Raw genomic sequence first — 26810 nt, 5'->3', positions numbered from 1 at the left:
AGTATAATATTGATATGGACGCATACGGTTAGAGAATGTGAGGTGTGCCCTCTATTGATTTATTGAAAAAGTGAGATCAAAATTAGGATTTTTTACTCTTGTGGTGTTCTTTGAGTCCCACAATCAGGAAAAAAAAAGATAAAACCTACTTTTTGTGTGGCAAAGCACTGCCCCTACACCGGAAGAACAAAGAAGTGGTGTGAGAAGTTTTAATATAAAAAGAGAACATTGTCCCACATCGTTAGAATGAGAAAAAGTGATATCGCAGTTCAATATAAAACAATAAACATGGCTTAAACAGTTTATGGGCCTATGAACCGTCAACTCGCGGGCCTAATATTTTGCAGTTAAACCGACGGATCTTACGGGTTGGTGCGGTCCAACTGCTTGTTCGGGCCAACAAGGTAACCGACCCGGCTTCAGTGAAATTACACGGTTAAACCGGTCTGACCGATGAGTCGGGCCGGGTCTGATAACACTGCATATAGCCATTTGGTGTCGCTTATTTTGAAGCTTATAAGCCGTGGGAGAATCTCTTTGTACTCAACAACTCAAAAACACTAGCTTATAAGATCCAAAACGCTCCGAAAATTAATTATCTTCAAGTACAATTAAGTAAAATGGTGAAAAATAATAAAAATATGCTAAGACCAAATTCAGTATAAATTTTTTTTGATACATGAAAAGAATATGAAACTAGACTGCATTCTTTAAAACACGTTGCAGCATCTCCTCATCTCCATCCTCCACATCATCTACATTTGCTGCTGAATTATTCTTCAAAATATCCAAGGGGATCAAATCCTCTGAATAAGTAGCTTTGGGGACAAGAAAGATGAATCCCAAAGCACTAAATCTCATAACGTTTCGTATCAAAATGGCCAACCATAGATTTCTAAAATCAGTCCTACTGACATTCAACAAATGCATAACAATCCCTCCACCCCATTTCGACGACAACGAAGCAAGACTATCTATGCACGTCAGAAGAGCGAAAAACGTGCCTTCGATTCCTGAAGGACAAAGTCGAGTGCTGAGAAGCATCATCGGCATCCACCTGATTCTGGTTATGATTTTCAGTACACATTCTTCTGCAACAATGAAGAAGTAATCTGGTATTCCGAGCGCTAAGTTCCAGCGCAAGACAAAGATGAGATCAAGCATTCCGGATACGCCATACAGGAGTTGTGCAAAGAACATTATGTGCCTGAATGGATAGTCTTTCAAGGTCTTGTGATAAATCACAAGTCCTACCATTGAAGCCATTGCACCAATGGCATATATGATCCCAACAAATTCCTGCAATCAGAACATAACTTGAAGAAGTAAAATACATGAAAATGTATAAAAGATGGTATTTTTGAGGAGAGATTTATTGGACCTGTGAGAATGCAGGACCTGCTTTAGGGTCTGTGTACCAGTAAAACTGGCCTTCATGAGTGCTTATACTGAGAGCCAAAGAGAGGAACATGTAAAGTGATGGTTTCCATACTTGAGGGCACTTGATTGATTTACACATGCTTGTCACTGCTACTCCTAAGCCCTCCAATGGCTGCAAACGAGTGAGTTTTGAAAAAAATTATATCATCCGTCTAAAAAACAGAACCATAAAATCAAGAAAAATAATACAACTTGAAGTGCACGATTTTATTCTTAAAAAGGTCCTCCCGATTGTGTGGGATTTGATCTTTATTTAAAATAGTGGACAGATACTAAATCAGGATTTATTTTTGATTAGTCAAAAAAGACAATTTGTTCAATTGTTTAACACATCAACGTCTCTCGTTGCATCACTAAAATACTAATAAAATATGTAAACTTGCATCTTATTTTGGAAGTTAATGGCCTCCTCGATATGATTTATTCAACCACTATATCTTTTTGGTGAAAAGTAAAGCAAGCAGCGCACATGCACAGTTTTTAGGCTAATAAACCACTTCCACTTGCCTAAACCCTATTTGATGATCTCTCCGAACTTAGGATTTATATTGTCTGAGGTCGAGATTTTGAACCAACGAGTTAGGATATTTACTTGTGGAATCCTGATTCCGTGGATTTTTCTCGCTTCCGGACTCCTACCCACGTGGGGTTTTGAGGCTAATAAAGTTTCTCGCAAATGGGGGGCCCAAAAACACATTATTCTTATTATTAGTTCTGTTTTTTCTCAGTAAAACCAACATTGATCCTGTTTAGAATCCAGAAACTGAAATGGCAGTAAAAGTTAAACTGCTAATACAACAGACAATGCAGAATAGCAGGTAGTAGAGGAGAAATTGAACCTCTGACCTCTTTTTTCTTCTTCTTCTGAGGATGAAGAGTACTCGAAGGTTTCGATTCATGGATCAGAAAACCCAGAACTATCAACGACGCTGGTGGGACTGCCAAGATACCGAGTGCTGCCTACAAACAGAACAAAAAACAGAACATGAAATGTAATAAAGAGACTATGTTGATTTTACAATAAGCACAATTTCTCAAATTCATATTCAAATGCGACCAAAATTGAACTTGAATCTGAATAATCAACTATTTTCTTTTTGCTAACCGAGAAGTCTTAGCTCAACATGAAAAACTGGGCCAGTTCTAAACTCTAAACTCAGGCGGCCAACCCAATCTGCTCCTGGCGATAGTTAAGACCGGATCAAAATCTGTGCGGGAAATAATGCGCAACTGCTGGGTTACCTGAGCTCCAAGGTGATGAACCAAGACCCCACTAGTGGAGTACCCAACCAAAGCTCCAGCAGAAGAGCAAAACCAGCACAGACTCTGCATATCCGGAGCCAATTCTCTGCACTCAATACTATTCGTAGCAATACACGCATCAATCGCAACATCTGCAATCGCCATTCCAGCAGTCAACCCAATCAAGCAAATCAAAGCCACCACAACTGGCAAATCCCCAAGCAGAGCAACCATCAATGCAGAAACTCCTCCAAGAACCCCCGCCATGACAAAGTAAGGCTTCCTCCGGTACCCTCTCACCGGAAAAACATCAGTCAAGAGACCCCATACTGGTTTCATGACCCAAGGAATGTAGTAAAAGCCCATGTAGAGTTGAACTTCAGAAGGCTGGACTTTCTGGACATCTTTCCAGTAGTAATCAGTCACTACCTTGAAGAGTGATCCAGAGAAGCCCTGGCCGAGGCCGTAAACGAGGGCGACTCCGATTACAAAGCTTGGGTTCAGGTGACTTGAGAGCATATGAAGCCATTGAAATGGTTGGAGAAGCAATGATAAAGGATCGAGGTTTTTTTTGTTTGTAGGAGACTGACATGGATGGTTGTGTTTGGCAGGGTTTGTTGGTCTGGAGATGAGTGCTTGGGCTTCAAGAGGATCCATGAATGAATGCTATTGAAAGCTAGACTTCCATGGATCTGAACATGGTGAAGGGGAAGGGAAGCGTTGAGCCGTTGACTCCAAGGATCTGCTTGTGGAAAATGAAGACAATAGTTCATTTAATTGACCAAAGAAGTCTTTATTTGAACAGTTAGGCGGATACTATATTCTGATAATACATAATAATGTGTGCCAACCAGCCTCTCGTACATAATCCTTCATTTCTAAGAACCAGTCAATTATTTTATTTTTTATAAAGTTTAAAATTGCCCAAAAAGGTAACTTTAATCCTTGAAGGGCGGAGCTTTGACTTGGATTAAACCCCAAAGACTATTCGATGAACGAAGAAAATCTCACAGTTTCTTCACATACGAGCTCAAAAGATGGCACAATATGTATTCAGAAAGTTTCACACTTTACCATGCAATTCTCTTTGCAAGAAGCATATACATGTTCGCCTGTGTATATGCATATTTTGGAGTCATATGCTTGATTTTAGCACTATTAATTAGTAACGCGAACACCTCTATATTATTCAAAAGCGAAATCGCGACACATATCGAACTACTATCTCGCAACGCTAATCGAAACATGAAATCACAATGTAAAAGCTACGGTGAACGAAATCGTGTAAGAAATCTAATACATCAATGTAATACGCCACATCAACAAATATATTGACTCACAACAACACACCTGTTAACATCCTAACTTTTTGTCAAGTTAAGTTAATATTGAATTTTCTTTTAAAGGATTTTTAGTTATGTGTGTATTTGTTTTGGTTTTGTTAATTTAATGTGATTAATTCTATTATCTTTTAGAGACTATTAAAGTGTGTGTTAAAAAAGTCATGCAAATATTTTCTTTTAATGAAAGTTTAATTTTACAGTAAACGTTATGCAAATATTTCTTTTGGAGAATTTACAATGCTCTAAAAGCATCGACGCTATGAGAGCTGTTGTAGTGATTCTCCCACTACCTCAAATTTAATAATGGCAGAGCTTGGTAGTGTAACCCCGACTACCTCTTAATAACAACTAATTATTATCATCCAAGTTTTTATTCGAAAAATTTGGAATCGAATACATGAATATATGAGAAAATAAACATGCTATTTGCCGTGGATTTGAGGATGGGTTGAAAGTTGGACTAAAATCTTCCGTCTCTTATGCCGAGGACGCCGTATGATTTACAACTTCTCATAATAACGCCAATTACCTTGGAAGAAAAGGCCAATACCTTCACGCCCCGCTATATATATCATCGTCGTATAGGCCGAACATGAGGTTGGGCTTGTTTGGGCTACTGGACTGTTCAGGTGTTTATCCGCACCGGTTTTCCCTTCAAAAGTGGTATTTACATTTAAGGCCGAATTTGTTGAATGGACGTGGCCCTCCTCGACCCAAGTTGAACCTTAAAAGAAAAGGCTATGGCCCGTTATCGGCAATTGTATAGGCCGCAGATGATATTGGGCTTGTTTGGGGTTTGGGCCGCTAGACTCAATATCATCGACCGAGTTTTTATCTCAAAAGTTTAGGGTCAGCTACATGAGTATATGAGAACATCACTTAGAATCCACCATGTGTATTTGTTTTCTCCATTCATTCTTATCAGGGATCATATATTCATCTACTCCTATTAAATTCATATCATTTTTTATTATTTCAAACCATGTCTTTTTTTTATAAGTTCGAGCCATATCTTTTTAGGTTTTTCTTGCCGTCTCCTACTCTCTCCTATACACATTTTGTCAGCACAAGTGAGCACGTCTATCGTTGATGCCTAAGAGCACTCGCCTTCGATTATCTAAACATTACCTTTTATTTTAAAGAAGAAATATAGAAAATTAATCAAAAAAATATATCTTCATCATCAGATTACCTATGTTTTACCTATTTTACATAACAGGTTACGGTCACATTTGGTAGCCGTGGTAGCACTATTTGTTATGCACCCAATTATTGAAAAAGACAATCATTTGATTTATTGTCATAGAAGTTAATGAAATGATAAATAAAATATAATAAATTATTATTATTTTAATGAAGTAAATAATCTGATCTGGTGCAATATTTGTTGGATATAGCAAATCTGTGTACTGGAAACACAATGACACTTTATCTGTAATTTAAAAATTAAATCTACAAAGAAAAATTGATAAAAGGTGCTCTAACGTTGTGTTCATACATCTATCCATGCATGGAACCCTTGATCACACGAGGAATAATCTTTGGCCTTTTCTCCGGAGCTGTCCACCGCTCCAAAACCACCTTTTCTTTCACTTCATCACCCTTTTCACCAACCTTCAACTCAACATTAGAGGATGGTGTATTTGTTAAATATCTAAGTCTTTGTCTCAAGAACCTAAAATTCACACAAAAAAATTAGTAAATCAATTCAAAGTTCTTGATATACTATAGATACATACATACATACATACATATATATATATATATATATATATATATATATATATATATATATTTGATGGGACTATATATACATATTTGTGTGAATGAAAATTTTGAAACAACATATATCGTACCGAACTTCAATTGAAAGGATCTCTCTCTTTTCCTTTGCCGCTTGGATTTTTCTCTTTCTTGAAACAACTTCCTAATCATGAAAAAAAAAACACTAGAACCTTAAGTTTATGTGATTTTTCAATTGGGGGAAAAAAACAATGTTATGTGACATAAAATTATTCCATAAGAAAGAAAAAAGGCTGACCTTTTGAATATCCAAATAATCTTCCAGTAGTCCTTTATATTTTGATCTAGCCTTGGATTCTTGATCAAGGGATGGTGATTGATGAGAATCAAAAGAAACTCCTTTCATCTTTACTTATCACAAATCAATTCAAGATCAATTATATATCGAATGCTAATGAAAGGAATCATGTATATATATAAAAAGAAAAGCTAGAGGATAACGGATTGATGATGAAATCCTCTTCAATTGGGAATCCAAGTCCAAATTCAATTCAAATTGGGATCAACAATGAATAATAGAGAAAAATCGATGAAAGCAAACCAAACACAGTCGAACGAGAGAGAAAGAAAGAGGGTTTTGCATCAATAGACAATGTTTGGAGGAAAAAAAGGTATTTAGAGTTACGTCTTCTCTTCTATCTTTTAAAACTTTTGATGTGAGAACCCAAAAAGGCTAGTGAGGAGCAGAGCCGTTACAATGTTTGGAGACGGGCATTTATGGAAAATTTTGGATTTTTTTAAAATAAAAGAAATATCTAGTCACACGTTTTAAAATAACAAATATATTGATTTTTCATTTTTTATGTCACAAATTTAAAATTTCCGTTATTAAATTGCAATATTTGAATATATGTCGACTGAATTGAAAATGATCAATCTTTAATTTTTATGTGACGAAAAATATACTTAACCCACTGAAAGAGCATAAATTGCCACAGCTATGACGGAGTTATGATAAACAACACAATGAAACTTTAACAATTCATCGGAATTAAATAGCGTTCTCACCAATATATTTATTTTTTGAATTTAAAATAAATTAATCAAAATTAAAATTATGGAACTCAAATATTTTATCATATATGGATCATACCATCAAAAAAATCAGGTAAAGAATAGGGGTGACTCATACTTCTATTTTCTTACAAAAATGATTAAAATTTGTCCCACCATAAAACCAATTATCTCCATCATAATTGTATTATTTACATTTAAGAACAATTGTTTTTAGACTAGAAGATTGAATTATGATAATATATATTAAAAATTAACTTATTAATTAATTTTATATAATAATTCATAAAAAAATGGGCATGGGAGGAAATTTTGAAGATTATTTTTCAATCTAACTGCCGCAATTAACAAAATTTCCAATCACTCTCCGCTCCCAAAACCCTACCGCGCTTTTTAACCAAATTCGACGAATACCTTTTCGTTTCTCTGTCTTGAATCAGGGTTTGACATTGAACGATGACGGAGAGCACGGCAGTGCCTGAATCGGTTTTGGATTCAGCGACGAGAACCTTAGCGAACGTAGAACAAGTTGAAGCCCACCTGCCCGAGTTATTGTCTCTCTCAGACCCAGAAGTCCTCGCAAAACTTCCACCTCTCCAACGAGCTCAGTCTCTTCTCTTGCTTGCCAAGGCCACCACCGCACTCTTCACTTGTACGTTTGTTCCCTCTGTTCTTTCTTGTTTTATCTCTTTTAAATTTTGACCAGAATGCGAGAAAAATTATCAATACACTTGGTTTTAGCATTTGATTGTCGTTTGGTTTTCGTCTTGCAGTGAGATTGAGGTGCAGTGGAATTCAGCCGGATGACCATCCTGTCAAAACAGAGCTTGTATGCAATTAGATTTGTTGTTTTTTTTTTTCTCTTCTAATATTGCGTTTGTAGTAATTATTTATCCCTTTAAATACGCTTAAAATATTTGCTTGTTTAGATCAATTGGATGCTGTAGATCTTATGCGGCTTGCTTTAATTCAGGGTTTTGGTTTAGGGTTAGTGTATATTAGTCTTCTATTGCTGAATTTGATTGTATAGGGATCCCTTCATGAAAATCTGATTATTAGGTATTTGGCAATTTAAGCATTCTTTATGGACCTAAATACTTTGGATAACTAAGTGGCAAAAGGTTTCATAGCAGTGGATTAAGCATTCTTCTAGGACCTAAATACTTTAGATAGTTAATTGGCAAAAGGTTACATGGCAGTGGACTAGTTTGATTTAATAGTTCTGGTCCATCATTTGGATATATATGTAATATTCTTACTCGTGTATTTCTGTGACTTATGCTTATAGGAAAGGTTAAACTTGTACCAAGACAAGCTGGAGCGATTCATAGATTTGAGTAGAGGTACATTTTCTCATTTCGGGAGACGTGATTCTACATGAAGTATATTTAAATAATTTAATTGTCAGTTTGTCACTTGTAATGACTTGATGAAGACAGGTTAAATTGTATTGGCATAATAGAGGTGTTTTACTTTAATAAAAAGGAATGCTAGTTTGCATTGATTTTATATATTTTTAAAATTTTGTAATATTTCCACTCATGGTTAGCATGTTTTTTGACCATGCATTTGATTGGTGTTACTCTTTCTTTTTTTGATAAGCTGGTGTTATTTTGTATTCCCATTATGGATGGCGTGAATTTGAATTTGTTATTTCTCATTTCAACATTCTACTAACATGGGTTTGCATTTGTTCTTGAAGCTCCGTTGCGGCCTTCCACTACCTTAAATTATCAGGCAGCAACCCGTTTTATTGAGAATTCTTTGCCAGATCTAACCCCTGGTTTGTAGTCAATTAATTTCTCGTTACCAGCACAAATATTCCTTTCTCACTATGATCTCATTTTTCATTAACTTGCTATTCGTATTCTGCAGGGCAGAGGCAAAGCATGAAGGATGTCAGTAAGAGAGAGGGGACAAGGATCAAGTACTTAGAGAAGACTGTACAAAAGAAGAGGAAACATCAATCTGTCCAAACTGCTGCAAAGGAATTCCTTGAAAAAGCTTCCCTTGAACTTCTTGGTGATAGTCAGGGTAGTTTTAAGGGACCTCTCCAGGTTGATGCTTCCTATAAAGATTGACCAGCCGCCTGCAGGCTAATACCATTATTGGTCCAGGTAGCTGCAAATTCTTCCACATATGTTTTAAGGTTACCTTGCTTTCTATTTTCTCAATTTATTAGTATTGGTGGCTACCTTCATGTTTCTAAAATATATCAAGAACATTGTACATCCATGGTGGATTATCTTGATTAGGTATAATGATGTGATCTTCCTGATCTCATATAAGCTACTCATGCTCTCATTGTAGTTATAAGAGAAATCATTCTTATGAAGAGAATGAATGGTTGGTGCCGCGAGGCATACATAATTCATATATTGCCAGTAGGAACACTATGTCTACTCTATACATCAATGTCAAGCAGTTTCCTGTGTGTATACAGCTGTACAGCTATCTGAGAGCCTTGTTATTGGATATAGAAGGCCTTAGAACTCTCTGAAGCTTATTCATATATTCAATTTCTTGAGATTGTCTGTTGATGGGAATGGTTGATGGAATATTTTAATATATTGGGTAATCATGAAGTTCAGCTGGAAGATTATAACTTCTGACCTGTGTTAATGGAAATCTGTCGAATTAAGTGGGCCATTTAGGAAGAATTCCACTATGAAGGCTTCTTTTCCATCGGTCATGGATTAGTAAAAAAATAAAAGGAAGCAAAACTTGGCTCACAGACTCATTGAAAAATGATCCTTGTTTATCATATATGTTTACAAGCATTGCAATATGATTCACTTCCTTTCTTGTTCCTCAGTTCTTTTGATTACAAGATGTTTTTGCACTATCATTGCAGGCTTCTCACACCAGATGTGCTTTAGTTTAATCTGCTTTCAGTGAGTTGGAGATTTCACCATCACATCAACAAAAATATTGCATTGAGGGGAGGGGCAACATAGCCTTCGTGGAGAGATTCCGGATGGAACTGCGAAGGAATTACTACTTTTGTATTGTTTGCTGATATCTTGTGAATCTGAAAAATCTTATTAGCCTCTTTTTTTTTTTTTTTTTTTTTGAATCGTGATCCGTGAGGATATGTATTCTATGTTTTTTGGTCATGGTCAGTCAATCTGTATTATAACTGTTATCTGTCTATTTTGATGGAGTAATTCTGTATTGCGGCGAGACTTGGTTCACTTTTTGCTTGTAGACTGTACTGAGTCGGGATGTGCGATAGATTTCATGAGAATGATGTTGAAGACAGAAAGGGGGACGGGTAGTATAAAAATGCTAACCTAGAAGATTTCATTGGAAAGAATGGGCGCATATACGAAAATAACGCTCAGCCCTCTAGTGACCCGAGGCCTGGACGGAAATCTCTACCCAACCCGCTAAGAGGTGCTGAGCAGGGCCTAGCACGGCTTTAAAACTGGTTGTTCCGGCCCAACGGGCCTGTATGACATCTCTACTTGGGAGTTGCCATTCTCAATTTTGGGATACTTTTAGTTTTATGCTAATTTATACTCTGTTATTCGCGTATGTGTATGAGAAAAAAATTGGCCTAACATAATGTCTTCTCAAACAAGGTCCACGAGAGTCTCAATAGAGCCTAATAGGTCTACAGTCTAGGCTATCTATTTTAATAAAACCTACGAGAGCCTTTGTCAAGGTCACAGCCTAGGCTATCTACTTCAACAACTAAACAAGGCCCACACGTTTATCAAAAAAAGGCCACAGAGAACCTCTGTCAAGTCCAATAAACACACGACTTATGATATCTACTTCAACAAGGCCCATAAGAGAGCCTTAGTTGAGCCCAATAAACATATGACCAAGGCTATTTACTCAACAAACGCCCAAAGTGGCAAAGTCCATATTGCCAGGAAGTTCCTTCATATGCCCACGGTCTGAGCAATGCTATTCGGATATACACTATGCAATTGCAAACTGCAAAGTACCATGGAATTGGAAAATTACACTGATTTTTTTTAAAGAACAAAATAAATAAAAAGGAAAACCGGAGAACCATGAGCGGTCCGGCCGGAATATAAATGAACTTGCAAAGATCGAGTGAGCGAGAGTCGAGAGAGGAGAACTACAGATAAAACTTTTTTTTGTTTATCCTCTTTTCTTCCTGTCTCAGCTTGCCGGGCTCGAATCCTTGGAAATGGCCTCTACTACCAGCGGTGGTGCTTTGACTCCATATCTCTCGCACATGCACCACAGAAGCCCCAGCTCTTCCTGCTCTTCGTCTCTCTCCTTCTGTAAGCCTATATATCTCTATCGCGCTACGCACCTTGCTTTTGATTGTGAACCGTGAGAGTTCTTTTTTTTTTCTTTGGAAAAAAGAGATCTCATAAATTAATGTGTACGTGGTCTGGATTCTTTGGAAATTGTATTCTATGGCCAAATTTGAATTCATGAGTTGTCGTCTTTCTTATGGAGTTTCTGATACATTTGCTATAACGAGGTGAACTGAATACCGAATTTTAGTTTTAAATTCAGTAAGGATGCTCTTTTTTTCCCGAAGGAAAAATTGGAAATATGTTTTGCATTGTTGATTTTGAACTCAGCTGCGGTATTCAATTTGGTCTTGGAACTTTAATGATGGTGAATTAAGTCATTGATATTCAATAAAATTATGCAATGAAGCTCAGCTGTGCATAGGGTTTGGTCGAGACATGCTATTCTAGACTTGTGCAGTAAGGATTTTAACTATATGGCCCTGACACAAGTGAGAAATAGTGTTTTGTTACTCATCCACGTGAATTGTTATGGAACATGTTGGCACTGGATATGTGTGGTTTTTTATTTGTTGTGTTCATTTGGAGCCAAGTGAAGTATGGAATGCATATTTGTTTTCACATGAGGTGAACAAGGAATTGGACTATCTTGTTTGGCCTATTCATCTTAAGATGTAGACTAAATCATTTTCATGCTTGAAATAGAAAAGATATCTAATTTATGTTTTATTTTTTATTGAAGGTACTCCTCGTATTCTTTATATTATAAATGTGTATCTCTGTCTCTAGCAAGTCATTATATATAAATCTGTAGATGTGGGTGTGAGAGAGGGGCCACTGTTTTGGATATTTGTCAATACAACGTCATTGTCTCCAAAGATGGCATTCATTTGCAGATTTTATCAATATTGATAGGATTTACTCGTCTTGCTCTAATATGCTGTACGTTGGTTTTGCTTTCCAAACACTTCGACTATAGTATCTCTAATAAATGCCCATGCCCTAAAACTTGTGGAGTTCATCTGTTCCTATCAGGCTTTTGTTTTGCTCATAGGATAGAACTAGAGAATTATAGAGATTGTAACTATTGAAATATGCTTCCTGTTTGTAGTTTTGCTTTTGGAAGAGTATTTTCTTTATTGTACGTTCATGGAGACGTAATACCATTAAATATGTCATAGGTTTCGCAATTACTGGCGAATGTTGCCATTAGGAAGATAATATATGTACATAGGAAAAGAAAAGGTTGATAATTTCATGAAACTAAATGTTGTAGTAGTATACATATTGGACAGGTAGGCTACAGTCTATATGAAAAAGGAACTTCCTATGCCTTGTTACTTGTTTATTTTGTCTTGTAAATTTATGGACATATTTCTAATATCTATGAGACTATGACCATGTATCTGTGGCTTGTGCTATAACCTTGCATTCATAGGTTTGTGTGTGTGTGGCCTGGTGTAGCACTGCTAGTAAGAAATGCAAGCATGAATAAATTTGAAATCCAAAACTGACTAATGTTTACTGGTTGATTTATCTTGTCAATCATTAGTTCATCATCCTTATTTGAATGATGTTCGGTTATTCTTGGGTGAAGTTGATATGGGAAAATGCTTGTTCATTTTGCTTCTTCTTTCCTCCTCAACTTGTTTTCCAACTATAGATAAATTTTCAACCAACTGCAGTTTTCTCCTGTACCTGATATTGCTTTATTATTAATGCTCGTTTGTGATGATTTTTGTTTTTGATGTATTTTCATGGTTTTCCTTGACAAATAACATTTACGTTGTTTGTGCGGCATTCAAGTAAACTAAACTCTTATGCAATTCCAGTTGCCTCACCAATGTCATCTGGTAGTAAGAATGGGAAGAACCCAAGACGTCTTCATTTATATGCATTATTTGGGAAAAAGGATAACAGTGATGAGACACCATCAAAGGTTCGGTTAATCTTGTATCCCTTTGTTTTTTTATTGGCTAAGTATCATGTTGGAGAAACCAACTTCATGGTTCAAAGAAAGAAATGTTTACTTTTTTAGTGTGTATTTAGATCCTAGAAGAATGTCACAGGAATAAAGTGAAATAATTATTTGCACGTTCCTGTTGCTCTTTCTTAAGATTTTTTAGTTGTTTCTTCTTCTCTCTGTTTTTTAGTATGTATAAATTACAGAGTTTCCTGTTGTCCCCATCCAACAATTTTGTGTCAAAAGAAGGAATATAAATGTTGTAAATGCCATAATATGTTTTATTTATATTGTCAAGTTCTTTTTCAAGAGAACATTTTTTATTGTCTTGCCATGAAATCCATCCTGTGGTTATCAATATGAAGTATGTGGCATGGACTCATGGAGCCTCGTTACTGTTAGTTTTGGATGCAAAATTGTTTGCCTTCTATTATCTTTTAAGTATCTTTACTTCTTACACTCAAAAGAAGTTGATCTGTCATTCATCCAAAAGTTATCCTCATTTTTTTTTTGCTTTGCTGTCACCTAATGTTACTTGAATTTAGGCAGGAATTATGGGTAATATGCAAAACTTGTATGAAACTGTTAAGAAAGCACAAATGGTAGTGCAAGTAGAGGCAGTTCGTGTGCAGAAAGAACTTGCTGTGTACGTTTTTCATACATCTCTTTCAGTTTTGTCAATGTATATATATTCCCCCTTCAGATGAAATTAAAACATTGCCATCCTTTTAATTTTCAGGGCAGAATTTGATGGCTACTGTGAAGGTGAACTAATTAAGGTATTAATTTGTTACCTTGTTTTAACGAGAATTAACAAGCCAAGCTGCACAAAGCTCAGATATATGAGAAATTTGTATACATTGTTTTACACGTTTTTGTGATAATTATTAGCATTTCTATTCCTAGGCAACACTTTCTGGGAACCAGCAACCTGTGCGCATTGAGATCACTGAGGCTGCAATGGAACTAGGACCTGAAGTGAGCAACTTTTACTCTATTCCACTGCTAAGTTTTCTAACATGCGAGAACTTGAGTCTTATAAATGTTTCTCTATTCTCCAGAAACTTTCACTTCTTGTCACAGAGGCCTACAAGGATGCACACCAAAAGAGTGTCCAGGTGAGAGACATTGCTACTAGCCTCCACCACCTCTGTATGCGCGCACTCGGTATTTAACACAATGTAAATTGTTTCTTACAGGCTATGAAAGAGAGAATGAGCGATCTTGCCCAAAGTTTAGGAATGCCACCAGGCCTTGATGGATTCAAATGAGCTTCATCATGATTGATCAGCTTTGTCCAAAAAACGTATTTATTTCTATTCCGTACTTTTATTCTTCTTTTCCCTTTCCCCTTTTAACTTTTTTTGCGGTACTTTGTTTTTGCACACGCTTATGAATAAACCAATGTATTATACACTATTATTGTGTTATCATAATATGAACCACATAAAAAGAATGAAATAATTCCCCCACAAAAGACCCCGAATGAATAAGCCATATCTCCTCAAAACAACCCCAAAAGCAGAATGCCCAGCACCACCATGAAGCCACTCTTCAAGCTTGTTGCACTGCTTGTCGGAGCTACGGCTGGACCCTCAGACTCTGCCGGAGAAGGTGCAGGAGAGATACCGGTGTACCTGTGCCTTGGAGACAGAACCACCACAATCATCTTCTGGCCCTTCTCACAGTGGCCATTGGTTCCACTGATGAAGTAGAATGGCCCAGATCGATCAAGTGTCACCTTGGTGTTCTCATCCTTGTACTCTTCAATTGGACTTGAGGTATTGCAGCTAAGGTAAGCATCCCTGGTCACTTGTAGAACTGAGTCCTTACCACTCTCGTACTGCCAAACTGAGAATTAACCGGGAAACCATGAAACGGGTGTTAGAGAAGTGGAGAAGAATAGAATTGATTGAAACCCAGAAGAGCAGAAAATTAAAAAGGGTGCAAGAGATTACCAAGAGAGTCACCAATGCGAAATCTGGATTTTTCAGCCCATTCATTGAGAGACTCTGATTGAGATGATGGGACCTTCCAAGCATCTTTGCTGCCACCAATCAAAATCTCTTTGGCTTGAGAGAAGCTGAAGAGTAGAAACATTAGCAAAAGAGAATATTGGAAAGTTACAAGATCAGCCATGGACGATGCTTCACTAGCACAGAAAGACTAGAGAGAGAGAGAGAGAGAGAGAGAGAGAGAGAGAGAGAGAGAGAAGGGTGACGCAGGTGAAATTTGGGGGGTCAAGTGATGACTGAGTCTGAGGGCTTTAGTTGTATTTATAGAGGTGGGAAAGAGAACTAGCCGTTGGAGAAGATGTTAATGTGGGCCACCTGGGTTCTGTAACGGTTTAGAAACTTGAAAAAGTGTACAGCAAGAATGGCCATCTGCGGGGTCCCCATCACAGCAGTCATCGGTTACATGGTCTTGCACAGCCCGTAATCACGGCTTCTTCTCTGGCGTAGATCGACTTCTTGTTTATAGATCGACAAGAGTATTGTGTCGGATAGATGACTCTTCAGAGCTCATTAATTTACTCCCATATATCAGAATAATCGGTCTCACCTCATCCCTGGGTTAGAGCTAGGGGTGTAAAAAACCAAACCAAACCGTAATTCAAACCGTAAATCAAACCGAAAAAAATCATTTGGTCCGGTTTTTCGGTTTACGGTCCGATTTCGGGTTAGAAAATGCAGGTTATTTGGTTTTCGGTTTACGGTCCGGTCTCAACAATTATAATTCGGTTTCAAACCGAAAACCGAATAGTAATTTATGTTTAATAATATTTTTATAGTTTTATATAAATAAAACAATATATACAAATTAATGTTTTTAATTGCCAAGGACTCAATGAGTGAAGGATTAGTGGAACTTCAAGAATGTATGTTTGAGAATTGTGATTTACCAATTTGCATTTGAACATGTTGATTTCTAGTTTCCACAGAATGCAATTTGCAATTGAAACAAATACATAATGTAGGTTTACAGGTTCAGAGATAAGAAATTCATATATACAAATAATTATCCGGTTTAAACCGGTAAAATCGAAAACCAAACCGAAATTTTCGGTTCGGTTTAAAACGGTTTGTACATATTAAACGGTTTGGTCCGGTTTATAAAAACAACAAACCGAAAATATTCGGTTTCGTGGTTTCCGGTTCCAAACCGAACCGTTAAACCGAACTTCCACCCCTAGTTAGAGCTGGTAATAGACATAAAACGATTCATTTTGGTTCTATATTTGTCCGAAGAAAATGCTTAGCTAAAACCATCCAATGCAACCCCCAATGCATTCAATGGTACAGATCATGTGGAAATGCCGAAACTCATTTTCCGCGTTTTTATGTGGTTGGCAGTGGGTATAGGATAATAAGTTTTAAGCATAAATTGTATTAGTAAACGTGTTTCTCATTACTTTATCACAAAACACTCAAAAGAGTAATTTGAAATTCATTTAACAGTAATTGCATTAACACAATCAATAAAAAAGTATTGAAATTATCTTTGGATCAGTGTGTATTGGATCAATTGTGTAACCGGCTAACGGCAGACAGCAATACCAAGTTAGGCAACTAAAAACTAAATCGCTTAAATGCACAGCCTAATAAACAATGGTATTATGAATTGTAGAAACAATCTCTCACATCTTCATCCCAAATGGACACCGAGTCTACAGAATATAAAAACGCAACTGAAACTAAGATTAGTCATTGGCATTACAATTAAAAATATCAAAAACCAACTTTACTAACTTATCTGGCGACTGGCACACCCCCATGACCATCAAATGAACCAAAAGCGATGCCAAATGCCATCGGATAGGAGGCTTACTAGAGTGAACATCAAATGAACCATATGCAATGCAGAATGCCAGTAGATAGAAGGCTTACTAGAGTGAACATCAAACGAACCATAGGCAATGCCGAATGCCAGAAGAAGATTGAAGGCTTGCTAGAATCAACTCCGAGGATCCAACGCCCTCCCTATTTCAGCTCCTATTTGAAGACAAATTATGTGCAGCTCTCAGAACTAATAAAAAACATCCTGACTACCATTTTTCACATTATTCACCAAATGAATATCAATGTCGCAATATGACAAAAAAAAAAAAAACATGAGCATCACAGAGCTTCTTGACAACCTACATTAGATGATGTGTATTCCCAATACAAATACAAATTGAACCAAAAATAAAAAGCTATGACAATAAAAACTTTACCCCTGTCTGTTAAAAAAATGATCAAACGAAGTTTACATATGAGGGGGTATGATCATATAACTACGAAGTTCGAATCTTACTTTGATTTACTCAAGAAGATAATGTCATCCACGACTTCACATAGCTCAATCGATTTTCACTGATGAGTAGATCAGCCTTGTGAACCAAAAGCATGAATAGAACCCGATAGTGCCAGTTAGCACAAAGAATGAATAGGAAGCAATCAACATGTAGCCGAAGTACAAGACTCCAGAAACAAACTTCGTGATTTCAAGCTTCGTGAAGAAATAGAACGTGGCATATAGGAAGAGGTATAGTGCGGATGAGCCTGATGTAAGGTAGGATCTCCACCACCAAAGGTAGTCCTCACTACACAACTGGAAGTAGCAAAGCACAATTGTTATCTCAGCACAAGTGACCAGGAGGATTAAGAAGACCAAGAACAGGAACCCAAAGATGTAGTAGAATTGATTTAGCCATATAGAGGTGAGGATGAAAAAGAGTTCAATGAAAACAGCTCCAAATGGGAGTATTCCTCCTATTAGAATTGAGAATGCAGGGTTCATGTACCAAGCCTGCTCAGGAATCTGCCTTGGAATCTTATTTGTCTTCACAGGATCCTCAATTGCCGGTTTCCTGAACCCGACATAGCCACCCACAAACACGAGTGGAACTGAAATGCCAAACCATAAGAATACTAGAGCAAACATGGTGCCAAATGGCACAGCCCCAGATGATTTTTCGCCCCATATAAGAGCATTCAATACAAAGAAAATGGCTGAAACAATTCCTGGGAACAAGATTGCAGTCCTGAGAGCAATTTTTTTCCATTCCGTTCCTTTAAACATTTTGTACAAACGCGCAGAGGCATAGCCAGCAAAGATGCCCATGAAGACCCAAAGCAAGAGCATGGCTGTCATAAGACCTCCTCGATTTGAAGGGGATAGGAATCCAAGGAGGGCAAACATCATAGTGACAAGTAACATCCCAAAGAATTGAACACCTGTTCCAACATAAACACACAGTAAATCTGAACTGGTTGGGGACCTGAAAACATCCCCATGGACAAGTTTCCATCCTGTCTCTTCTTGGGCCTCCTCCTGAGTCTCAAGTTCATTGTACTTTGATATGTCACGGTATAGAGTTCGAAGCATTATCATTGCCACCATGCCCGAGAGGAAGAGAACAATCATCAAAGAATTGACAATAGAGAACCAGTGTATTTGATCATCACTCATTAGAAGGTATGCATCCCATCTAGATGCCCATTTCACATCACTTGGCTGCAATGTAGACAACTGAGGGTGAGAAAATGGTAAGATAAAAAAAAAAATACACTTCACAAGTTCGTTCTCTGTTCACAGCCAGTAAAGTTAACAAGTTAGGATCAGAGGCGATTGCGAAGTGGAATTCAGAACTCTCTCCCCACCCACACCCCCAGCACCCAAAAAAATAGAAGTAAAAGAAACAATAGCTCATCCAAAGTTAGAGCTTAACATCAAGGAACTCACCACAAATTCAACATCATATGTAAATATGATTTCCTTCTTCTCTTCAACTTCTTGAGGAGAGTTTGAATTGATAACCATGCGTTTTGCCTGGGGGTCACAGGAGGTTAAACGAGTCTTGTCACCGTTCCAGTTTCCTTCGTATTCATGCTTGACACTGTACACACAATAACAAAAAAATAATAAGAAGGAGAACACTGATGGATAGAGATACTACTCAGAGAAGAATTACAAGAAAGAGCCATTTCTTGGGAAAGGAAGTACTGGAAGACAGACCTAAATGATTTGACTTCAAAACCCACAATTCTGGCAGAGTCAGTTTGCAGATCTTTGTGATACTTAACAGTGAATGCCAGATGGTTGTTGATGAAGTATCTATCTACTTTAGACTGCATATGATTAGACAATGTAAGCAAAGAAAAGTATGCATGCATCCACAAAGAAACAGCAATTCAGTGCTGACATGTTATGTGCATACCCCACTATATTGGCCTTTGAGCCCAAGATAATAGCCAAGCAGATAAACAGGAGATTCTTGATCCGATCTTCTAATGGGAAAAACCAGTGGAAGGTTATCAAGGATCCTGTCGCATGGATGACAAATTAGGCATAAGATAAAAAAATTATTGGTCGAGGGAGAATAAGATTATTGACTACATGCATCCAACAGAATTTCATACATGTTGACCCGATACTCATCATCAATCTTCTCCTTAAACTCCTTCGTAGTTTTGGCATCAAGCGTGATGCGACAAACAATTTTACACATTTGGGGTTCCAGCATTTTAAACTGCAACAATTTCAAATCAGTGAAAAGAATTTGATGTCAATAAATAGGTTGGCTGGTTTACAAGCAGCAAGAATACTGAAACTCACCACATAGGGGGAGTTCTCAATCCGGTCACCGCGAAGCACTTCCCCAAGATTCTCTGCACTATCGATTATCTTTTTTGGGCGACAATACGGCAGAGAATAATATGAGTAGGGAAGTTGCGTCTTTGTCGATGTCAGTTTGTTCACTTTCACCAACAACTCATTTCCCTGCATCCAAGGACAAAAAATAAGTATATAACCAAAAAAGTCAAATCACTTAAACGTTTTTTCTTTGTACAATTGCCAGAATCCTACTCATCTTAAGAGATAAATAAAAAACTATTTTTCATAGTTCCATGAGTGGTACAGAGAGTGTACTATCATATAAATAAACTTTTGTGTGTAATCAAATGTCACTCGCTAAAAAGAGTAGGCAAACCATCAGACGCCAATTGATTTCAGTAGAATGTTCACCAAAATGTAACAAGGACTATTTTTCCATTTCAACCATGTAGTTAAACAGCATCCGGGAGGAAAAATATCAAAGCAAAACAAACACTCTAATTCTCACCCAGAAAAAGTAAATTACAGGAAATACAGTAGTAGTACTGTGATCATACTACGTGTAATACTCGTAAATTGATCCTTGTAGTGTTATTGCATATATAGCAAGGTTAAAATGCTCTGTATTATACATTGCCTGGAAAATATACTTTTGGTAAAAAGTTACCACAGCAGCTACTGTGTTATGAGTGCTGCAAACTCAATTCTCTGTGCTATGATTGCTTTATATGGGTGCTAATCATGAGAAAAACATATTACATGAGAATCCTCAAAGAACTTAATCATAACTAGTGCACCTGCAACTTAGAAAATACCAGAGGGCAGAGAAAAAAACAGTCCTCTTAGTTGACTAATTACAATGATCCTGATTATCAAAATTCGAAAAAATTCACATTCATTACAGTCCTTGATCAAGCATTATATGCAGTGCAACATTTTAATTCCTGCGAAACTTTCGGTGCATTAATAAATATCAGCAATTCCACACTAGACGTGTAAAAGTAACATTTACATCCTAATTGAACCATTCCCACGATCTCATAGCTATTCTCCATTCGAGTAAACTAACATGCAGCGCAACGTTCGAATCTCCACTTTCCTCTCTCTCAAAACATTTTAACGAAAAATAAACATCGGTCTCAGAAAACCAACAAAATCTATAATCGACATACCAAATCAAAGGCAGATCCAATGCACACAAGATCAGATCGAAAATATACAAACAATAGCATAGATGTGAGGAACATGTGTGTCAGAGTGTATATCTACACAAGCACGTGTATGTAATTGATAGCTGACCTTTTCGAAGTCCTGGGGAGCAACACCGGGAAGATAGAAGGAGTGACCGCCATGGATAAAAGCGAGAAGGACGGCGGCGACGGTAAATGTGTAGAGCAAGAAAGACCTGCTCTGAAACGACATCGTTTCAGGAGAGATCGAGAAGCTTCAGATCTGGAAGTGGTGTTTATGGCGTTGAAGATTTTTATGCTATAAAGAGAACGGAACGGGAAAGACAAGCAAAGAAGCTGAGTGCTTTAGATCTCGACCTACGCGCTCTACAGTTGCGTTTCGTCCCGTGATGGCTGATCGCCCATCCGATCTTGCCACGTGTCACTTATCGGAAGGATTCACTGGCATCGAAGTGGAGCCCACCCTGTTGGTTTTTTTAAAATACTCCTACAATGAAAACATCCACTGAACCGACACATATTTAAATATAAATATTAATTTCAAATTATATGTCTCAAAATTGTGTGTATCATGCTTTGTATCATGGCCTCATGGGAAGATCAGAATGGGCTTTAAACTTTAAAGGGCTTCAATTTGGCCCAATCTTACTCATTTAAATGGGCCTAGAGCCTGTTACTGGGAGCTCAGCCCATGATCACATGAAGGCAGCAAACTATACACGCGGCGCAGCTTTCCTCTCCAGAGGTTTTCAGCCGTTTGAACTTTGCGTTGAGCGAGTGTGCCAAGCAAAGCGAGGGCGGCATTTTCTCAAGCATCTGAAGGCAGGAAAGAGGAGATGCAGAGATTAAAAGGTGTGGTGACGATAAGAAACTCATTTCACAGATTTCGGATTCTCTCACATCAAAGAGGCTTCTCTGCTCAACCGAGTTACGCAGAACATGATGTTTTCCAAGACGAGGTCGCTCTTTCTCTCTCTCTAGATGAACATCTGAGTATTTAAGCGGTTTCCTATGCAATCCGAGTTCATTTGGCTTTTTCAGAGGGAACCCTTTCGTTGTTATGCTCAGTTTGGAGTAAAAACACTTGTGCTTATCACTTAAAATGTGGAATTTTTTTTCCAGATTTTGGTTGAAGGGAGACCTAAATCAAGAGCGGCGATTCTCAATCGGCCGTCTGTTCTTAACTCACTTACGACTTCAATGGTTTGCTTCGCTTTTGCCTTTTTTTTGTTCTTTGCCGCTCCCTGTGTTGGGTGGTTCGTTTTGGTATTGATTGAAGTTGTGTATGTCTGTAGGTGGCTCGGCTTAAGAGACTGTATGAGTCCTGGGAAGAGAATTCAGATATTGGATTTGTATTAATGAAGGTATAACATCAACAGTTTGACACAGTTGACACTAGGAAACTCGGGCAGAAATTGCTCTTCACCAGATTTATTGGGATGTTCATGTTTGTTTGTATTCTATAACATGATTTTGTAATGAATTTTGGAACATATTTTTCCCCAAGAGAAGTTAATTTGGTTCTGGAATGAGTGAAATAGAATGAACATGTTCCATGTTTGTTGTCCTAATCTAAAATGTTTTCTTGAACTTTTGTGAAGGGTAGTGGCAGGGCTTTCTGTTCCGGAGCAGATGTTGTTGCACTATATAGATTACTGAATGAAGGTGGGAAACATTTGAAGGTTTCACTATATTCCATTCTGATCAATGTTGCAATTTCTCAAAGTTCATGATATGTGCTTTCATTGTGTTATTGCTCAGCAGCTGTTTTCACTTTGGGGTTTTCAGATAATAGCAGTGGTATTGCTGTTTTAATTATGCTGTTTCGAACATGTGCAGGGAAAGATGATGAGTGTAAAAGTTTTTTTGAGACATTATACAAGTTTGTGTACCTACAAGGAACATATTTGAAGCCGCATGTGAGCATTCGACCATTGATTATTGTGATGTTAAACATAATATCTTACAACTTGAAGAGAATAGAAAAGAAAAGGTTTGTCAGTCAAAGATGTTCAATCGATTGGCATTGAAACTAAAGTTATCTGTTATCCACGAAGAGGATTGAAGATAAGCTATCCAGCTGTGGGTGGAAGAAAGATGTGTTGTGGTGAATAGATATTGTGCTACTATCTATTTATCTAATTCATGTATTTAAATAGAAGCACTTTTTCCACAAGAAATTATTATAGAAAGATGTAGCATAATTCTTTTTCTTTTTCTTTGGCATTCTTGTCTGAATGATAGAACAAAAATAATTGGTTAAATGGTCAAAGTTATCTCATTTATTTCTCATTTAAGCGATACCTGTGCAGGTGGCCATATTGGATGGTATAACTATGGGATGTGGAGCTGGAATTTCACTACCAGGAATGTTTCGTGTGGTAACTGATAAAACTGTATGTGACTGGCCCCTCTCCAGTAAATGCTATCTTTACTAAATTTACATTGAGATGAGTTTCCTTTGAATCATCAGTATTCCCTGTGGTTCTTATAATTGAAACATATTATAGTTGAATTCTATGTTACATATGAACAAGCTTTTATGCATTATATTGACATAAAAGTTAGTTCATTTCATCATTTAATTTGAACGGCATTAAAGATCTAAGGGATATGTGGTGTGATCTAAGGCACTCTGAAATTTCATCTATGTGTTATCTTGCCTGTGGATTCACTCAGTATTCCCTTGTGTCTTTTGTTATGTATGTCCTGATTGGCATGTTAAATTCGGTCATTCCCTTTGTATTTATCCTATAGTAGTAAAAAAGAGGATTTTATGTTTAGGAAAGCATATAATTCATGTTCACGCTATAACATCTTTTAAATAAAAATGTTATCCTTGGATTAATAACAGTGCTTATCCTCTAATTTAAGTTAAATATGTTGTTCATTTATGGTAAGATGAAGGTCATTTTGCTAAAAGATGGTCACTGCTTAGGGATAGTGCCTCTGCTGTGGAAATTTTTTATCATGATTGAATTGCTGGTGAGAGTCAATCCATTTCAATTAAATGGTACGAGTCTTTTGAACATAAGCGGAAAGACTCCAAAATTGTGTTTTCTGCTCTATTTAATTCATGTCCTGCACCCTTTTTGCTTATTTTTTGGTAGGCCTTCTGATTGTTTAGTTCTTACGAACGATCAAAATTTACAGGTCTTCGCTAATCCAGAAGCTCAGATGGGTTTCCACCCTGATGGAGGGGCTTCCTTTTATCTTTCTCGCTTGCCTGGTTACTTAGGTAATTTCCAATTGAGCCATGCATTCGTTTACAAGTGTGAATGAGTTTCTATATACTACACCATTTTTTATAGAATTTCTCTTGAGTGAGTACTTCTGTCGGGGCCTGGGGGGGCCTTCTTTGCTGGTGTAATTTTTGAGACGGACATGGTTTAGGTCACATCTCAAGATTATTAGACTGTCATTTTTCTTCGTGAAAATGTTTACCCTCTTTGTGGATGATTATTTTTATAACTGGCATCCGATTGCAGTACTGTTGTTGAAAACACTAGTGTTCATATTTGTTCTATCTCCCGTATATTTTTCTTGTGCGTGTATTGGTCTACCCTGGCAATATACTAAAAATCTATTTTCTACCTTCTGTTATGTCATGTGAATGAAACTAAATGTGCTTCTGAGTACAATATGATAATTAATAACTTTGCTGCAAAATGAAAGATGATTTCTTCCCTTTTTTGTTTCATGAAAGATATCTATTATTGGAAATTACCTTTCATGTAATCGATTTTATTGTCTCTTCTTGTTTCAGGTGAATTCCTAGCATTAACTGGAGAAAAGCTTAACGGCGTAGAAATGATTGCTTGCGGCCTTGCTACCCACTATTCATTAAATGCGGTTTGTTCTAGTTTCTCCTTACCCCTTCCAGTTTCTTTGTTGTTTATTGCTACTGATTTAGTACTTTGTTGCTTATACCAATTTTGTTTCCCTGACAGAGACTTACTTTACTTGAAGAACGTGTTGGTAAACTGATGACAGATGTCCCTTCTGCCATAGAGAATTCTCTTTCACAATATGGTGACCTTGTCTATCTAGATGGGACAAGTGTTCTTCATAAGTAATGTTCAATTGCGCACTTCTTAGTTCTGGTATTCCTTTACTTATGTGGCCTTCAGACCTGTTCAGCGATGGTATTAGTTTGTTGTGTGGATCATGAATTGCACCTTTTGTTCATATTTTGTCTGAGAATCTTGATTGTCCAACTTTTATTGGGAAGTTTTGGGGTGACCTCAACTCCGTATGTCATTGACTGGGGAATCAACTAATGATCTTTCATCTTAATATTTGTAACTGCTCCCTGTCCTTTTAAGGAAAAAAATGGCATTGAAGAGAGATGTAGTCCATAAGTTTAATTGTATTCCATTCTGCAAAAGGTTTAAATTCAACATTGTTTCTGATGGCATGATCTTTCGTCTTTACCTTGTTCTACATTTTTTCTATTAAGTGAAAAACTTGTCTATGGTGATGATTTCATATGAGCTCATTTATGCTCTGAGAAATTTGGAATGTTGGCAAGCTTGAAGCACTATGTAATAAGTATTATTTTTGCATCTGACTAACTTCCCCCTCCCCGTGCAATTTTTATTTCAGGATTGACACAATCGACAAATGTTTCAGTCATGACACGGTTGAGGAAATTATAGATGCTTTGGTAAGATTTATATAACTGGTTATTGTTATGTAAATCATAAATGTGTAGTGTCTGATATGTGTGGTAGCATTCGTATCATTGTTGGCATTTGGCAAAGCTTGGCTACTTGAAAAGAAATTCATTAAGGTGACTTTTTTGCTAGTACTTAATAGGCGTTTCTTTTCTTGCACGTGATAGTTCCGTGTCTTTATTAAGAAATTTGATTTATGTGTTATTCCAGTTCCTGATAGATTACTATTCTTTTTTTATATTGATCCACCCAGGAAAAAGAAGCAGCTGATTCTTATGATGAATGGTGCACTAGAGTCCTCAAAAAAATGAAAGAAGCCTCCCCATTGAGCTTAAAAATTACTCTGCGATCTGTGAGTTTTCTCAACATATGCCTATGTGGGTCTCGTTATGTTAGTGTATAGCCTAATGTTTTCTTTTTTCCTTTTTCCTGTGAGAATCAGATACGAGAAGGCAGATTTCAATCGCTTGATCAGTGTCTAGTTCGTGAATATAGAATATCCCTCACCGGGATCTCCAAACAGATCTCCAATGACTTTTGTGAGGTATGCTGGTTGTTTTTATCTTTCTCGTAGAGAAAATTGTAGAAACCCATTTTTATCTCTCTGAATTCATCTGTCACAGGGTATTCGTGCTCGATTAGTGGACAAGGATTTTGCTCCAAAGGTAGAAAATCTATTATCACAACCATGAGTTCTTTTTGAGCTTCTGTTATGTTCTTAAGATTGTTTAGCTGATGCCAAATCTTTTTCTTTTTTTTTTGGTGATCTTAACTTATGTAGTGGGACCCTCCAACTTTACAAGATGTGACTAAAGACATGGTAGACTGGTATTTCTCTCCACTTGGTGATCTTGAGCCTGAACTGTTGCTCCCTCTGGCATTGCGAGAACCTTATATGTGAAACGCATCAATGCAAGTCAAAACAGAGCAGATTATTTTTTTTAGTTACTTGAAATCGGGCCACTATGAGCTCTGCCAGAAATAGTTCCTTGCATTCGTTGGTGTAATAACTTGTAATCTCAATGCTCCATTTGAACGTGTTTAGAGAAGTGAATGTTGTTAACAAGTATGTTTTGATGTCATAGGAATTTTGGGTTTTCTGCCATTTCAAACCTTTAGATTATAATGATTCTGAAAAGAAAGAAACTTGTACTGCATAGTCTGCATTTCAATACAAGATATTATCAGATTAGCTTACCTGGAAAGAGGGCCACATGATGAATGATCATGCAAACTGGTTTATATTTAATAAGCTTGAGTGAGCGAATTGCTTCTGCACCAACGCATACATAATTAAT

The 26810-nt window shown here is 37.1% G+C and overlaps 6 protein-coding genes and 1 long non-coding RNA gene across 13 annotated transcripts; 4 read left to right on the top strand and 3 right to left on the bottom strand.

Annotated features, from left to right (window-relative positions):
• Positions 1 to 621: 621 nt before the first annotated feature.
• Positions 622 to 3460, bottom strand: LOC119993003 (probable folate-biopterin transporter 6). The gene is made up of 4 exons (XM_038839865.1): positions 2683 to 3460; positions 2287 to 2400; positions 1382 to 1552; positions 622 to 1299 (listed from the first exon to the last, which is right to left on the bottom strand). Exons 1-4 carry the CDS (start codon positions 3337 to 3339, stop codon positions 697 to 699), a joined length of 1545 nt encoding a protein of 514 aa, XP_038695793.1. The 5' UTR covers positions 3340 to 3460; the 3' UTR covers positions 622 to 696.
• Positions 3461 to 7155: 3695 nt separating this feature from the next.
• LOC119992890 (nuclear nucleic acid-binding protein C1D-like) lies at positions 7156 to 10036 on the top strand. 2 transcript variants are annotated; one of them, XM_038839704.1, is made up of 6 exons: positions 7156 to 7494; positions 7616 to 7671; positions 8131 to 8185; positions 8545 to 8625; positions 8718 to 8959; positions 9738 to 10036. In XM_038839704.1, the coding sequence occupies exons 1-5, from the start codon at positions 7299 to 7301 to the stop codon at positions 8921 to 8923; spliced, it is 594 nt and encodes a 197-aa protein (XP_038695632.1). In that variant the 5' UTR covers positions 7156 to 7298; the 3' UTR covers positions 8924 to 8959; positions 9738 to 10036. The 2 variants fall into 2 exon arrangements, with proteins under 2 accessions (XP_038695632.1, XP_038695631.1); XM_038839703.1 differs by having other exon boundaries at positions 7157 to 7494; positions 9697 to 10036.
• Positions 10037 to 10912: 876 nt separating this feature from the next.
• Positions 10913 to 14440, top strand: LOC119992571 (nucleoid-associated protein At4g30620, chloroplastic-like). 2 transcript variants are annotated; one of them, XM_038839346.1, is made up of 7 exons: positions 10915 to 11104; positions 12916 to 13022; positions 13592 to 13692; positions 13786 to 13825; positions 13953 to 14024; positions 14108 to 14164; positions 14246 to 14440. In XM_038839346.1, exons 1-7 carry the CDS (start codon positions 11008 to 11010, stop codon positions 14315 to 14317), a joined length of 546 nt encoding a protein of 181 aa, XP_038695274.1. In that variant the 5' UTR covers positions 10915 to 11007; the 3' UTR covers positions 14318 to 14440. The 2 variants fall into 2 exon arrangements, with proteins under 2 accessions (XP_038695273.1, XP_038695274.1); XM_038839345.1 differs by having other exon boundaries at positions 10913 to 11104; positions 13953 to 14164; positions 14246 to 14397.
• On the bottom strand, positions 14437 to 15358 carry LOC119992572 (early nodulin-like protein 1). 2 transcript variants are annotated; one of them, XM_038839348.1, is made up of 2 exons: positions 15017 to 15358; positions 14437 to 14897 (listed from the first exon to the last, which is right to left on the bottom strand). In XM_038839348.1, the coding sequence occupies exons 1-2, from the start codon at positions 15183 to 15185 to the stop codon at positions 14551 to 14553; spliced, it is 516 nt and encodes a 171-aa protein (XP_038695276.1). In that variant the 5' UTR covers positions 15186 to 15358; the 3' UTR covers positions 14437 to 14550. The 2 variants fall into 2 exon arrangements, with proteins under 2 accessions (XP_038695276.1, XP_038695275.1); XM_038839347.1 differs by having other exon boundaries at positions 15005 to 15324.
• Positions 15359 to 16253: 895 nt separating this feature from the next.
• Positions 16254 to 17156, top strand: LOC119992573. Its single transcript, XR_005466408.1, has 2 exons — positions 16254 to 16559; positions 16608 to 17156. It is a non-coding gene; the product is annotated as an uncharacterized LOC119992573 (long non-coding RNA).
• Positions 16646 to 21167, bottom strand: LOC119992569 (transmembrane 9 superfamily member 8-like). Of its 4 annotated transcripts, none has more exons than XM_038839342.1 (8): positions 20946 to 21167; positions 19647 to 19811; positions 19451 to 19560; positions 19249 to 19354; positions 19047 to 19159; positions 18774 to 18927; positions 17343 to 18545; positions 16646 to 17091 (listed from the first exon to the last, which is right to left on the bottom strand). In XM_038839342.1, exons 1-7 carry the CDS (start codon positions 21066 to 21068, stop codon positions 17388 to 17390), a joined length of 1929 nt encoding a protein of 642 aa, XP_038695270.1. In that variant the 5' UTR covers positions 21069 to 21167; the 3' UTR covers positions 16646 to 17091; positions 17343 to 17387. The 4 variants fall into 4 exon arrangements, with proteins under 4 accessions (XP_038695270.1, XP_038695271.1, XP_038695269.1 ...); XM_038839343.1 differs by having other exon boundaries at positions 16646 to 17087; XM_038839341.1 differs by having other exon boundaries at positions 16646 to 17038.
• Positions 21168 to 21569: 402 nt separating this feature from the next.
• LOC119992570 (3-hydroxyisobutyryl-CoA hydrolase-like protein 2, mitochondrial) lies at positions 21570 to 26709 on the top strand. Its single transcript, XM_038839344.1, has 14 exons — positions 21570 to 21795; positions 21959 to 22039; positions 22132 to 22200; positions 22438 to 22501; positions 22676 to 22755; positions 23149 to 23232; positions 23990 to 24074; positions 24603 to 24688; positions 24787 to 24908; positions 25442 to 25502; positions 25766 to 25864; positions 25955 to 26056; positions 26136 to 26177; positions 26294 to 26709. Exons 1-14 carry the CDS (start codon positions 21673 to 21675, stop codon positions 26411 to 26413), a joined length of 1218 nt encoding a protein of 405 aa, XP_038695272.1. The 5' UTR covers positions 21570 to 21672; the 3' UTR covers positions 26414 to 26709.
• The last annotated feature ends 101 nt before the right edge of the window (positions 26710 to 26810 follow it).

The sequence above is a fragment of the Tripterygium wilfordii genome, chromosome 23, assembly GCF_013401445.1.
Source record: "Tripterygium wilfordii isolate XIE 37 chromosome 23, ASM1340144v1, whole genome shotgun sequence".
NCBI lineage: Eukaryota > Viridiplantae > Streptophyta > Magnoliopsida > Celastrales > Celastraceae > Tripterygium > Tripterygium wilfordii.
This window is presented reverse-complemented; position numbering and strand designations above follow the sequence as displayed.